The sequence below is a fragment of the Helianthus annuus genome, chromosome 7 (assembly GCF_002127325.2).
Source record: "Helianthus annuus cultivar XRQ/B chromosome 7, HanXRQr2.0-SUNRISE, whole genome shotgun sequence".
In the NCBI taxonomy this organism is placed as follows: domain Eukaryota; kingdom Viridiplantae; phylum Streptophyta; class Magnoliopsida; order Asterales; family Asteraceae; genus Helianthus; species Helianthus annuus.
The window spans coordinates 110,797,015-110,809,624 of record NC_035439.2 but is presented as its reverse complement, the minus strand read 5'-3'; the positions used below and the strand labels follow the sequence as shown (position 1 = coordinate 110,809,624).

The following is a 12,610-nucleotide window of genomic DNA, read 5'->3' as shown; positions in this document are numbered from 1 at the left end:
ATACATATAAAATTTCTAAAACTTTTTTCTAGTGTATCGCTATTTATAAAATAGCCGCCCGCTATTTATCGCTATTTGCTATGTAGCGTTACTCGCCATTAACAGCTATGCTTTCACCTAGGCGACAAGCGCCCCCTTCACACCTTAACTGCACCTCGCGCCTTCAACTATCCAATAACAAATCAAACAAACTCCAAAAAGTCCATATATCCTAACATCAACAAGCAACAAATTTCATCATCAAACATCCACAGCCATACATATTTTCACAATTTCACACAAAGCGTTAAAATTCAGCAACCAAATTCAAATCACATACACACTTTCATCCTTACTATCATACAAATTCACCAATTCAAAATACAAAACTTATTCATACACCACCGGATTCATTCAACTTTCAAGTTACAACTATTCGTCAACGGTCAGCGGTCAACCATTGGCTTACGTAAACAACACGAAACCTGCAATCTCAATTGTAGTAAAGTTCAAGGCCCATACCGTCATGAATCTCGTAATCCTTAAGAGTGATATGATCCTTGTAGATGTTGTACCACTTCTGGATCCGGATCTTATCTGCGCGGGTTCCGGTTTGAGCTGCAACGAGCTTTTTTAAATCGCCGATTGTGTCGTCATCGTTGCACTTTACGCGGACCTTCTTCCCCAATCGATCGTTCAACACCACCTCGATCATGTTTGTTGAGAGTTTTCGTTGTAATTTGATTGGTGTGTTTGAATTTTGAAACCCTAATTCCCGATTTTGGGACTTTTGTATGGTTCGTATAAATCCAAGGTGGTAGATGAGTTTTGGTTTTAAGAAGTTACAAATTGAGTCCCTTAACCTTTCAAGAGTGAATAAAGGTAAAAGAATGACAGTATTAGACCCCTGTAGTGGGGCGTGATATTTGTTTTTTTTCTCCCATAACGTACTGAACATCACGACAGGCGGCGTTGTGGGGGCCTTTTTGGTGGGTGGCGTCATGCATATAGCGGCGCTATGTGTTTATTTTGTTTTCAAAATTTGAACAATCATATAAAGTTAAGGGTTTTTATAATTAATTAACAAAATTGAAAAATAATAATTAGACTATGGGGTATGGGGCGTGGGTTGAAGAGAAACGCCTAAGTCACCACCCCGGGTGGGCTTGGGTTTGGGTTTGGGTGTGGCCCCTTGGGCGGGAGTTTAAGGTCGGGCGTGGGGCGGGGCTACCACATGACATGGCGGAACCTCATTGGCCAAGAGCACTAGCCCTTTGAAATTGTTTTTTTTTTCCACCCCACCCAACCCACGCCCCACCATACCCCTTTGAAATTGGCTTTTGGTCTTGGGTGTCCAATAGTCCACGTGTCGCACCATGCCCCCAACCTACGCCCCACCATACCCCACGGTCTTAGGTAATGATTGGTAGGGGCTTTATGACTACGGCCTTAAGTGACATAACGCCCATAAAGCCTCTGTGTGACGTGGCACGACACGTGTCACATAACGCCCACAAAGGGGCTTTATGACTACGGATGGCCTTAGAGGGTGTTTGGCCTGACTTTTATTTTTTGGCTTATTCTTATATTTTAAAGTAGCTTATAGCTTATTTTCTATCATTTGATAAAGCTCTTTTTAAGTGTATGGATTAACTTATATTCTAGATAAGCTCTTTTTAAGTGTTTGTGTTAGCTTTTTTTATTTAACTTATGTTAGTAAAATGATCAAAAGGGGCATGGTTACATATTATCACATAACTTATATTTTATATGTATCTACTTTTTTTTATGAGTTATACCATCATTTCTGGATAAATTTATATCGAGGATAACGTAAAACTTCTACAAAAATGCATTAATATTCAATAAACATTTATCTTGCTTTGGTTAGATCTACTGCAATCATATCTCTAACTGCACTCATGTATAAATCATCTATTCTACGTTGTGTACTTGTGTCTTCATTTATTTCATTAATGTCACTAGATCCTCGACTATCAATACCATTATTTGGAGTGTAAGATTCTTGTTGCGCCTTGTTAAATCCTTCATCACATGTATCTTTTTTTCTAATATAATTATGAATTGTCATAGATGCTAGAACAATCTTTACTTGTGTCTCGTAGGTGTAATTGACATGCATATGTTGTAATATCTCCCATCTAGCCTTCCATACTCCAAAAGTTCGTTCAATGACATTTCTCAATGATGAATGATGGTAGTTAAATACCTCTTTAGGTCCTCTAGGAGCATGACTAGCAACTGTTTTTCCACGACAAAAATCTAGTATATGATAACAAATGTCGGTTCCTTTATATGGAGCAAGATAACCACTAGTATTTGGATATCCAACATCAACAACGTAATATTTATCTATAATGAATAAAATAAATAGTATTACTTATATAAAAAGTTAAGCAAAACATAATTTGTATCCACCAACTTATTAAATCCACTAACTTGCCTCTTCTCCGAAAATTCATCATTTGCCTCTTATTAATTATAAGTCAATAAGTTGTTAAATTGTTACAGTAATAAGTTAACTCTTATTAATTATCCACCATATGCCTCTTATTAATTATGCGTCTTAATAAGTTGTTAAATCCACCATTCTTTAATTTGTTCCCGTAATAAGTTGTTTCAGTAATTATTAATCCACCACCATTTGAGGGCAAATGAGTAACTTACACCCTTACACAAATAAGCTTCTTCAAATTAGCTTATATAAGCTAATAAGCATAAGCTTAAAAAGCTAAACCAAACACCATGTTAAGCTTATTTTGTAAAAAAAATGCTAAAAAAGCTATTAGCTTTGTTAAAAAAAGCTAGGCGAAACACCCCCTAAGTTTAGAGTTTGTGATGGTATTAGCGTTTTACCTTCCTAGAGAGTATTTATATGGGTAAATTACACTTTTCGACCTTTATGTTTGTAGCGGGTTGCAATAGATAGCCTTTAACTTCAATAATTACAGTCATAATCCTTTATTTAGAAAACCCAATACACCATTCGTCCTTTAGCACTAACTAGGTTAAAATTTTAAGTTAAGTCAGATCATGTGATTATCACATGAGGGTATTTATGTCTTTTTACACTCAAATAAATAAACTTTAAAATAATCAATTAAAACCAAAAATAAAAAACAAAAAATATGCATATACAGACCTAAATACATCTCTCTCCAACTCCTGATGCCCCACTCTACCATAGAACCACCACCGCCATACCACCGCCATAGCACCGCCTCCGTAAAATCACCGTCGTCGTATAAAGAAAATCATGCTCCATCTATCTTTCTCACCTTTGCCTCTCTCTCTCTCTACCGGTGATAAAAACCCCTCAGAAAAACCTCAACCATAGTTGCAGGTCTGAATCAATGAACCAATTAATCTTTACACAAAACAAGGTCTTCGGCGAGGTCGATGACAACTTCTGCGTCACGTGATGAATTTTGACGGTAGATCGGACAGTTGTGAAGACAGATAAAGAATGAAGGTTGTTAATCAGTGCTCCGGTTGCCGGAACAGAGTCGGTTTGACCGGATTCCGATGTCGATGTGAAGATAAGTTGATTTTTTTCTGTTATAAAATATCTTCCATGTGTTCGAAGAACTTGATATTGTAGAAGATGAATTATTATGATTGTTTGATCCATTGTTTCTTAACAGCTTCTATGAAATTGTTGGATTGATTTGTTCAGTTTGTGATTGAATAATATGTTATGATTCTTCTATTTGATTTTTCATTTGCTGTTGTGTGAGTTTTCATTTATTAATTATTGAATGAAATTATCAAATGCGGTGGTGGGGAGGGGATTTGGTGGTGGTGGTGAGGGTTGGCTAGAGAGAGGCGGGGAAGAGAGAACTGATAGAGAGATTGGGTTTATGTTTTAGGGTTAGGGATGGGGGAATTGGGGAAGATGGTGTTTATTTATTAATAATGAATATGTAAAATAAAAACATGAAATGACCAGAATACCCTTTAGTGGATAGACATAATTGAAAATTTTAACTTGCTTAGTGCCAAAGGACGAGAGGTGTAATGCGTTTTCCAAATAAAGGATTATGACTGTAATTATTGAAGTTAAATGTTATCTATTGTAACCCGCTATAAACATAAAGGACGAAAAGTGTAATTTACCCTATTTATAGAGACGAAAATTTAGGGTTTCTATCTTAGCGTACTAGAAGATAGCGACATCTCCTTTTCAAATTGGTTAAAGATACTGATACCTCATTTTTTAATGTATCTAATATATATTTCCTTTTACTCGTTAAGCCACATAGTCAATTAACTTTTTACAAAATACGACCTGGGTCAAATGATAAATTGTAGGTATTCTAAATTAATTCAGGTCATATCTATCCGGTCACAAAATGTGTTATGGGGCTTGGTTGGGGGCTTGGATGAGAAAAAAGTGCTGCCACGTAGGTGACACGTATGCACACTTTTTTCTCACTCAGAATTGCCCAAAAGAGGTGTAATGGTAGGGGCTTGGTTGAGGATTAAGTAATCATTGTTTAATTATTATTATTATTATTATTATTATTATTATTATTATTATTATTATTATTATTATTATTATTTATGTTAGTTTATATATTAATAAATATAATTTAATATTATTAAATACTCTTATAATTTAAAAAGTTAAAAATTCCATTAAATTTTAAATAAAAAAAATACAACTAAAGCAGAAAAAAAGGGAAAAAACATATTTTAAAACAAAAACCATAAAAAATACAAGGGTAAATTACACTTTTCGTCCTTGATGTTTGTATCGGATTGCAATTGATAGCCTTTAACTTCAATAATTACAGTCACGGTCCTTTTTTTAGAAAAAACCATTACACCTTACGTCCTTTGCCCATAAACTTGTTAAAATTTCCAGTTAAATATGTCTTGCAAAGCACATGAGGGTGGCTTAGTATATCTCATTTCTTCCCACACCCCAACCCCCCCCCCTATTCTCTCTTTCTCTCTCTCTCTCTCAAACCACCCCCACCACCACCATCAAATCTCTTAGATCTTAAGCAATCAAAGCACAACTTCAAACCCTCATCTTCAAACCCACAATCTAATCCTAATAAAACCTCACCCGCATCCAAATTTAAACCATATCTGAAACTCAACTCTAATCCAAGACTTTAAACCCTTGCACCACCACCACCACAACCGCCTCTATCTACGTCGTATGCTTCCCACCGCAGCTCCCTATCTCCGTCATAATCTTTCTGCTCATTTTATCTTTTCTTTCTTTCTTTTCCCTAAGCATTGTTGTAAAAAATTGTGGGTTTTGACTAATTCTTATATGGATGTACAGGTTGAGTGTGGCAATTACCAGTTTATAAGACAAAATCGATTTTGTCCAACCAGGGGCTTCTCATATATCTGATGCGAGAGAGAAGAAAATGTATGAGTTTTTAATAGATTGAGCATTGTCTTTGGTTTCCTTACTTGATTTTTAATTATTGTGGTATTAATGAATGCCTATGCACTGAAATAAGAATCAGTAGAAGAACTTACCGGTTTACAGCACAAGGCTTTGAAACATTGAAAGGAACAAAGGAGACCAATTTTAGGGTAATATGTGACATGGGATAATTTATCAAAATTTTATGGAGCGCAGTTTTAGGAGACCAGTTTTAAAAGCGAGTTTTTTTTTAAGACAACGGAGGCGGGGAGTTGAGGATCTCTTCGACGGCGGACTTAGCGGTGGTAGGTTGTACAGTGGTGGTGTTATTATGGTTGATAGTGATGATGAGATTCTTGATTTTGGAGCATCTATACTATCTATAATAAGAGACTATTGGTTGATGTATATCTGCCTATGAAGAAACACTAGATAAAGGGTCGGAACCGAGATATCTAGGGGGTTTGAATCCGCATAAAAGGTTAGTTCTCTCTCAATTGATTCAGTTGCAGCCAAGTTCTTTCTCCGGTGATTTCTGCAAAACAGAGCACCATTAGCCTCGTCAAGGGGAGAAGAGGGTTCTCTCCTTGACCCGACTCCGGTGTGAGAATAAGTATTTGTAACGGAGAAGATAAAAGTGTTTGAGTAGTGAAATGTGATCTGAGTTCATACCTGGAGAGTTCTCCTATTTATAACCGGGAGTTTTGGGAGGGAAAATCTGTTATTGAAAAGATAACGGAAGATGCTGACGCCGTAGCGGTTATTTTTCCTTCCGTTACGTCCTTTTGATCTTTGTTACATTGTTTTGATCCTGATGTGAATGCACACGGATCACGACTTGATCTACGGTTGGGGAATTGCCACGTGGAAAGTGGTTTAAGTGGAGATCATTCTCCAATTACATGCTATCGTTGTGATTTCAGGAATGTTTGTGATGATGACACGTGTCCAGACGGTTATAACCGTCTAGGTGGTGCACGATCATATTTCTTCTAGAAGGTTACTGCTGTAATCTAGTGTGACACCTTACGGTGTGCACACAGCTGAATAGATCCCAAGTCTGGGTAAAATAATATCCAAGTTTGGATATTTGGGCGGACATATTGATCTCAGGGTTTTAGCCCTTTGTTAAAAGGAAAGCGGCGCAAGGGTTTAGGCTTCCCTTTGGGCGCGCGACTATTGCTTGTTGGTTTCTTTCTTCCTTTTGTAAGACTAATGCGCGGCCGCGCAAGGTTAAAAAGGTTGAAAGGTCAGTTGGTGGTATGGTCTCACATCCTTTTTATGAGGTTTTTGGGACCTTACCCCTTCAAGTCCCCCCAGTCTAGTGTTGTACTTATGCGAATAAGTGGAGCACTGGACTTAGGAGAGAGAAATGTCTTTTTGGGCGCGAAAAAATGAGGAGTCTTCTTATGGGAAAATTTAATTTGTTTGGAGGCTCTGGAAATCTTTTGACTTTAGGGGATGGTACAGCTAGGTCTGTATGACAGGCTGACACTGTCAGGTATATGCCACTATTCGTGTTTTTCACGCGCGCGTGCAAACGCGTGTGTACCTTTCCTGCTGTTTTTGAGGACTGTGATACCCGGAAAAGTCGCTGTGACAGTTACCAATGCTATTTTTTGCGATAAGTATATAACATTTGGGTAACCTCCTTGTGCCATCATTGTTTTGTTGAAAACTTTTCCCCTTCTCTTTCTTTTATTGAAAATCCCCTATTCCCTTCTTATGTCAACCGGGGAGCATCAAGAAGGTCTTACCGAAGAGATGTCGACTGAACTACCACCGTTGAAGTGGTCGAGAGCGTCTTTTGACGGTTTAGTTCAAAATTTCAAGTTTCCAGAAAGTTGGGGTGCTCTGTTCCCTGAAGAGGGGCAGACAGCGGCAGATGCCCCGGTCGGGTACATTACCCTCTTTTGGGATTTTTTCTATGATGGCAACTTTCGTTTGCCTGTGACGAAGTTCTTTCTTGAAATTCTTGAGTTTTACAATATTCATCTTTCTCAACTGCATCCTATTGGCATGGTCCGGGTTCGACATTTTGAGTTTGTGTGTCGGGCTATGCATATTGAGCCGACCGTTCCCCGATTTAGGGTTTTTCATCAAATGCACTGCACCCAGGGGTTCTATACGTTTGTTCAGAGAGCTTCTGCAAAGAAAATTTTGTTTCATCCCCCAAAATCTTTCCATGATTGGAAGCAAAAATTCTTCTTTATTAAGGCCGGAGTGATTCCGGTGAGGATGGTTTTAAGGGGGAAAGAGGATGTTCCCGTTGAAACACTCCGGACCCCTTCTGATGAAACTTGGTATCAAGATTTGAAAGAAATTCCTAATATTATTTTGCCGGAGAGAGCCCTTGTTGGGGCTGGAATAAGCTTGAATTGGAAGATGGACCGGGACGACAAGCCTGTGTATACAGAGGGAGGTCACGGTATGGTTGGGTTCACCCCCTTTCTTCTCCTTTTTTTTTGAGTATGCTCTCCTTTGTTTTTTGCAGTTGTTGCTTTGTATGTTGTTGCATATAAGAGAGAAGGAGGAAAGATGGGTACCATTAAGAAAAAGCCTGATGAAGAGCTTTGGTATGATCGTATTGCGAGGAATTTCTCTCTTCCGCGGGACACGGATTTGTCTGAACAGCCTGCTGCTGGTGTAGGTAAGATTGCGCATACTGTTTGCTTTTTTTTATTTGCGCATTTGAGTGAATTGTTCTTTGGGCTTTATAGGTGAGTTGTCAAATTTGGGCGTAGGCCCTGAGAAGAAAAGGCGTGTGATGACTAGTAATGTCGCGCCAAAGAAAGGCGATGCGGAGAAGACTCAATCTTCTAAGGCTAAAAATGTTGAGAAGAAAGGTATGCGCCGTTCTTCTGACCAGTGTGATTATGTGGTGGTTTCTGATACTTTGGAGGGTCTTGCGCCTGCAGTGACTATTAGGCAACCGAAACCAGAACCGAAGGATTCTGCTGATATTCCTCCATCCAACCCAGAAGATCCAATTGATTTGGAATCCAGCCCTGAGCATTTGGTGCGAAGGGGGGCGAACAAAAGGAAACAAACTGATACTGATGCGGAAGATCCGCCTCCTAAAAAGGTTCAGAGAAAGAAAATTACCCGAAGGGGGAATCTTGATGCCTTTGTTACGGAATCCGTTCCTGGTAAGTAGCATCTTCCCTTGTTTCCTTTTATGGATTAGATTCTTACAGTTTTTTTTTTCTTTTTGCAGTGGCTCCTGTTGTTCCAACTCCCACAAACGTGCAATCTGTGGTGAATGAAGAACTTCCTCCTATCCCTCCGCATGCTCCTGCAGCTGCTACGGAGGGTGTAGATGACGCGGAAAAGTCTGTTGAAACCGAGAGATCTGTTGATGCTGGTCTAGGTAAGGTAGATGATACGGATAATCCTTCGACTCCCGAGGTGGTTGCTCAAGACCAGGGGGAAGGGGCGACTGAAAAAATTCCTACTCCTTCGCCTTCAGATACTATGCCGGAGCATGTTGAGAGGATGACGGTTGAAGAGCAAGACTCGTCTGCCGGTGTTAGTAAACGATCTCCCATCCGCCCAGAGGAGACTTTGGGAGATTATTACTATCGGAGCTATTCGGAGAAGGATGCTACTGACCTTCACGCCCCTGTTTGGAATTTGAAGAAAGGAGATACTTTTGCGGACTGGCATGCGTGTCAAGATTGGCTGCAGGGGATACTTCCGCCTGGGGAGGTTAAGTTTCAGGAAAGCCGATCTTGTGAACAGGCCTATCAGTCTTATGTTGCTGAGACCGCCTCTCATGTTTCTACTACCCACCGTATTGTTCGGGAGTGGTATAATACGCATAAAGAGCAGAAATCTTTCAAGGCGGCTCAGAAGAAATTTTCCAATGATGAGAAACGTCTGGATCAATTGATGGCTAAATTAAAAGATGATCAAGCCAAGTTTGAGGCTGAGCGCAAGACTGAGGAATGGTCTGTTGCTGGTTGGAAGAGAAGGGCCGAAGCTGAAGCTGCTCTCCTTTCTGAAGAACGTAAAAATTGGAAGAAAATTTGTGAAAAGGATAATGCGGAGAAAGCAAATCTCCGTATTATCATTAATAACCTCAAAGCTGAGGTCGAAAAGCTAAAGAATCAAGATGCGGAGGTTGAAAGATTGAAGAAAGAGAAGGCTGACTTGGAGGCTGCGCTGGCAGAAGCGCGTTCTCATAGGGAACGAAGTGAGCAACGGGAGGTATAAGCTTTAAGCACTCTTGCCGTTAGAGATAAAGAACTAGAAGAACTTACTGCTTTGGTTTCTGTCCAGGAACGACTGAAAAAGGACCTGGAGCTTGCGCGTTCCGGACATGCTGAATCCTCTCGCCGCTTGACTGAGACTGAAGAGAAACTGGAAAATTCAGAGACGGCGCGGGCTTCAGCGGAAAGCGAGCTTGGGCCTTTAAAGAACGATATGACCTGGTTGAAGGATCGTGGGATTGCTTGTGTAAGATTCCTCCCTTATATATGCGCTTGCTTTTGCTCTCTCTTTATTTTTTTGTTTTACCAATGTCGATTGATTTTATAGGTTGCTGAATCTGTATTGAACTCTAAAGAGCTGGATAAGACTGTTGCTGATTTAGTGGTTGCCGCGCGGCGGGATGGTTACGCGCAAGGTTATGCAGAATGCTCTCATCATGTAACTAGTGCGCTGAAAGTTACTTGGGATAATAGAAAGTCTGCTGCTTTTGGCGTAGATACTGCCGCTGCGCTTGCTTCTCTGAAGGCAGAGTTTAATAATTTACAACTTCCAGTTATGGAGTTGATAAATGTGGCGCTTCAGTCGGATAATCCGGTGATGCAGCTTAAAGAAATCTTTCCTGATGAGGATGAAGATTTAGAGTAGGGTGAAATTTGTTTTTGAACAATTTGTATTTCCCCCTTTCTTTTTGTGGGATGTATATCCTTGTTTTGTTGTGTTGTTTGTGTAAAAACTCGAAACACTGCCGTGTTTGAATCTTTTCAGGGCGTATTTGTACGCTGAAGGCAATATGTTTCTATTTGTTTGAATGTCTTTACAATATTTTGCATGAGTACAATTGCTTTTACTTAAGTAAGGCGAATAAAGTTGGTACGAAGCTTATGTGTGAAGCTTATGGTCGTTTGTGAGGTAATCACTGACCGCGTATGGAGCTTATGTTATACTACCATAATGTTTTTGCGCTTACTAAAATAATTGCATGCATTTTGTAAACACAAATGATAGAAACTTTGTAATTTTATTCATGGATAAAGCTCAGAGGCGTTACAAAGTCTTTAATAATTAGATGGAACTTAACTTACTCCCTGATAGTTTCGCCATATTTGATGTTTTTTTTTAAGTCTTTGCCCGCTTGTTGGAAGTTTCTTCTCCCCGGGTAATCTGCTTTATCTCCTTGCGCATATTCTGGAGTAGATGTGTAAATTCCCCATTTTTGAGGGCTTTCTCTATTTCAGTGCGCAAGGAAATGCAGTTGTTTGTGGTGTGCCCCGTATCCTTATGATATTCGCAATATTGCGCTAGGTCTTGACCACGTTTACTCTTCATCGGGATTGGCGGTTTGAACTGATAATCCTCGGTACTCAGAACTTCCGCCGGGGTCTTTGTTACGGGGGTCCACTGCCTCTCCCTATTTTCATGCTTGTTTTCTCTTTGAGCAGAGAGTTTGTTAATTGTTGTGCGAGCATCTTCAGAGGAGCGACTTCCGGATGACTCGCGCCATGATTTCTTGAATCTTCGCTCGCCCGTCGCACTTAAGTCTGTGGGCCTGCTGTGTGGTGGTGGTGGCCTATTTGTAGTAAGGTTTTTCTCCGTCTACGCATAAACCTTGGCCGCCGCCATTATCTTTTCCCAACTCTTGGGAAGGCCCTCTGTTCCGGATAACACCTTGACCATGTCGTCACATCTAACCGCGTACTTAAACTGAGCACGGATTAGCTGTTCGTGAACACCACCGATTTCCAACACCTCTTTATTATATCTGGTTATAAAATCTTCCAGATTCTCGTCATCTCGACGCCATATGTTCATGACATCGGATGTATCCCGCATGGAACGCCTTTGCTGGCTGAAGTGTGTTAAGAATTTTTGGCGCAGGTCTTTCCATGACTCGATTTGCCCCGTCGGTAGGTTATCAAACCAGATTCGCGCTGGCCCAGTTAATGTTTGAACAAACAAATGACACCAGAGCGGAAGAGTCCAACCGCCAACTAACCCTGCGCTGGTGAAGACTCTCAGATGATCGTCGGGGTCAGTTAGCCCATTGAATTTTCCGACGTTGGATGGTAATTTTGCCCTTTCTAACGGAGCCAGAGCTATTTCTAGTATAAACTTCGAGTTTTCCGCTGCTTCTGCAGGGCTGTAAACTAAGTCATAGTTATGCTCTGCCTCAGGGTTGTAAACCGCTCGAGGCCTGGATTTGTTAGAGTTTGGGTATAGTCTGTTGAATACGCTGGTGTTTGCACTCAAACGATATGTCTGATCGGATTCATCGGTGTGGGCATCCCACTGGGAACCCAACCTATCATGAACCGATTGCCTTTGACGAGGCTGTGACTCATGGTGTTGTCTCTGGTAGCTGTTTGTACCATCATAGGTTGATTCTTCTCGCTGGGAAGCATGAGCTCTAGATCCTGGCCTTCGTGATTGTGTTATGGGAGCAGTTTGAGCACACAATTGTGTGTACACTGCATTTAATGCCCCTTGTGACCGGACATACCATGATATCGGAGTTTCTCCCGGTGGTAAAATTGATTGAGCGGGATTTATGGGAAATACCCCTGGGGTAACGGGGTTATTTGCTCCATTAGATTGAACCTCATTATCGTCTGAGGCCTCTTCTACCATCCCTTCTATTGATAAATTGTTTCCGACATTTGGTCGAGGACCAGACTGTCGGTGAGAAGATGAATTTTCTGCCATGTGTAAAAACGGAAAAATAAGATGAACTGAATTGAAACGAGATAGAAACTAGAAAAACTGAGAAAACGGTGGGCGCCAATGAAGAAACACAAGATAAATGGTCGGAACTGAGATATCTAAGGGGTTTGAATCCGCATAAAAGGTTAGTTCTCTCTCAATTGATTCAGTTGCAGCCAAGTTCTTTCTCCGGTGATTTCTGCAAAACAGAGCACCGTTAGCCTCGTCAAGGGGAGAAGAGGGTTCTCTCCTTGACCCGACTCCGGTGTGAGAATAAGTATTTGTAACGGAGAAGATAAAAGTGTTTGAGTA

At 40.4% G+C, this 12,610-nt stretch overlaps 3 protein-coding genes across 3 annotated transcripts; all 3 read right to left on the bottom strand.

Moving 5' to 3' along the window:
• Nucleotides 1-219: 219 nt before the first annotated feature.
• LOC110915698 lies at nt 220-987 on the bottom strand. The gene has a single exon (XM_022160429.2). The coding sequence runs from the start codon at nt 980-982 to the stop codon at nt 473-475; it is 510 nt and encodes a 169-aa protein (XP_022016121.2). The 5' UTR covers nt 983-987; the 3' UTR covers nt 220-472.
• Nucleotides 988-1,852: 865 nt separating this feature from the next.
• On the bottom strand, nt 1,853-7,050 carry LOC110920435. The gene is made up of 2 exons (XM_022164648.1): nt 6,942-7,050; nt 1,853-2,352 (listed from the first exon to the last, which is right to left on the bottom strand). Exons 1-2 carry the CDS (start codon nt 7,048-7,050, stop codon nt 1,853-1,855), a joined length of 609 nt encoding a protein of 202 aa, XP_022020340.1.
• A 4,144-nt stretch (nt 7,051-11,194) lies between these two features.
• On the bottom strand, nt 11,195-12,301 carry LOC110920434. The gene has a single exon (XM_022164647.1). It carries the CDS (start codon nt 12,299-12,301, stop codon nt 11,195-11,197), a length of 1,107 nt encoding a protein of 368 aa, XP_022020339.1.
• Between the last annotated feature and the right edge of the window lie 309 nt (nt 12,302-12,610).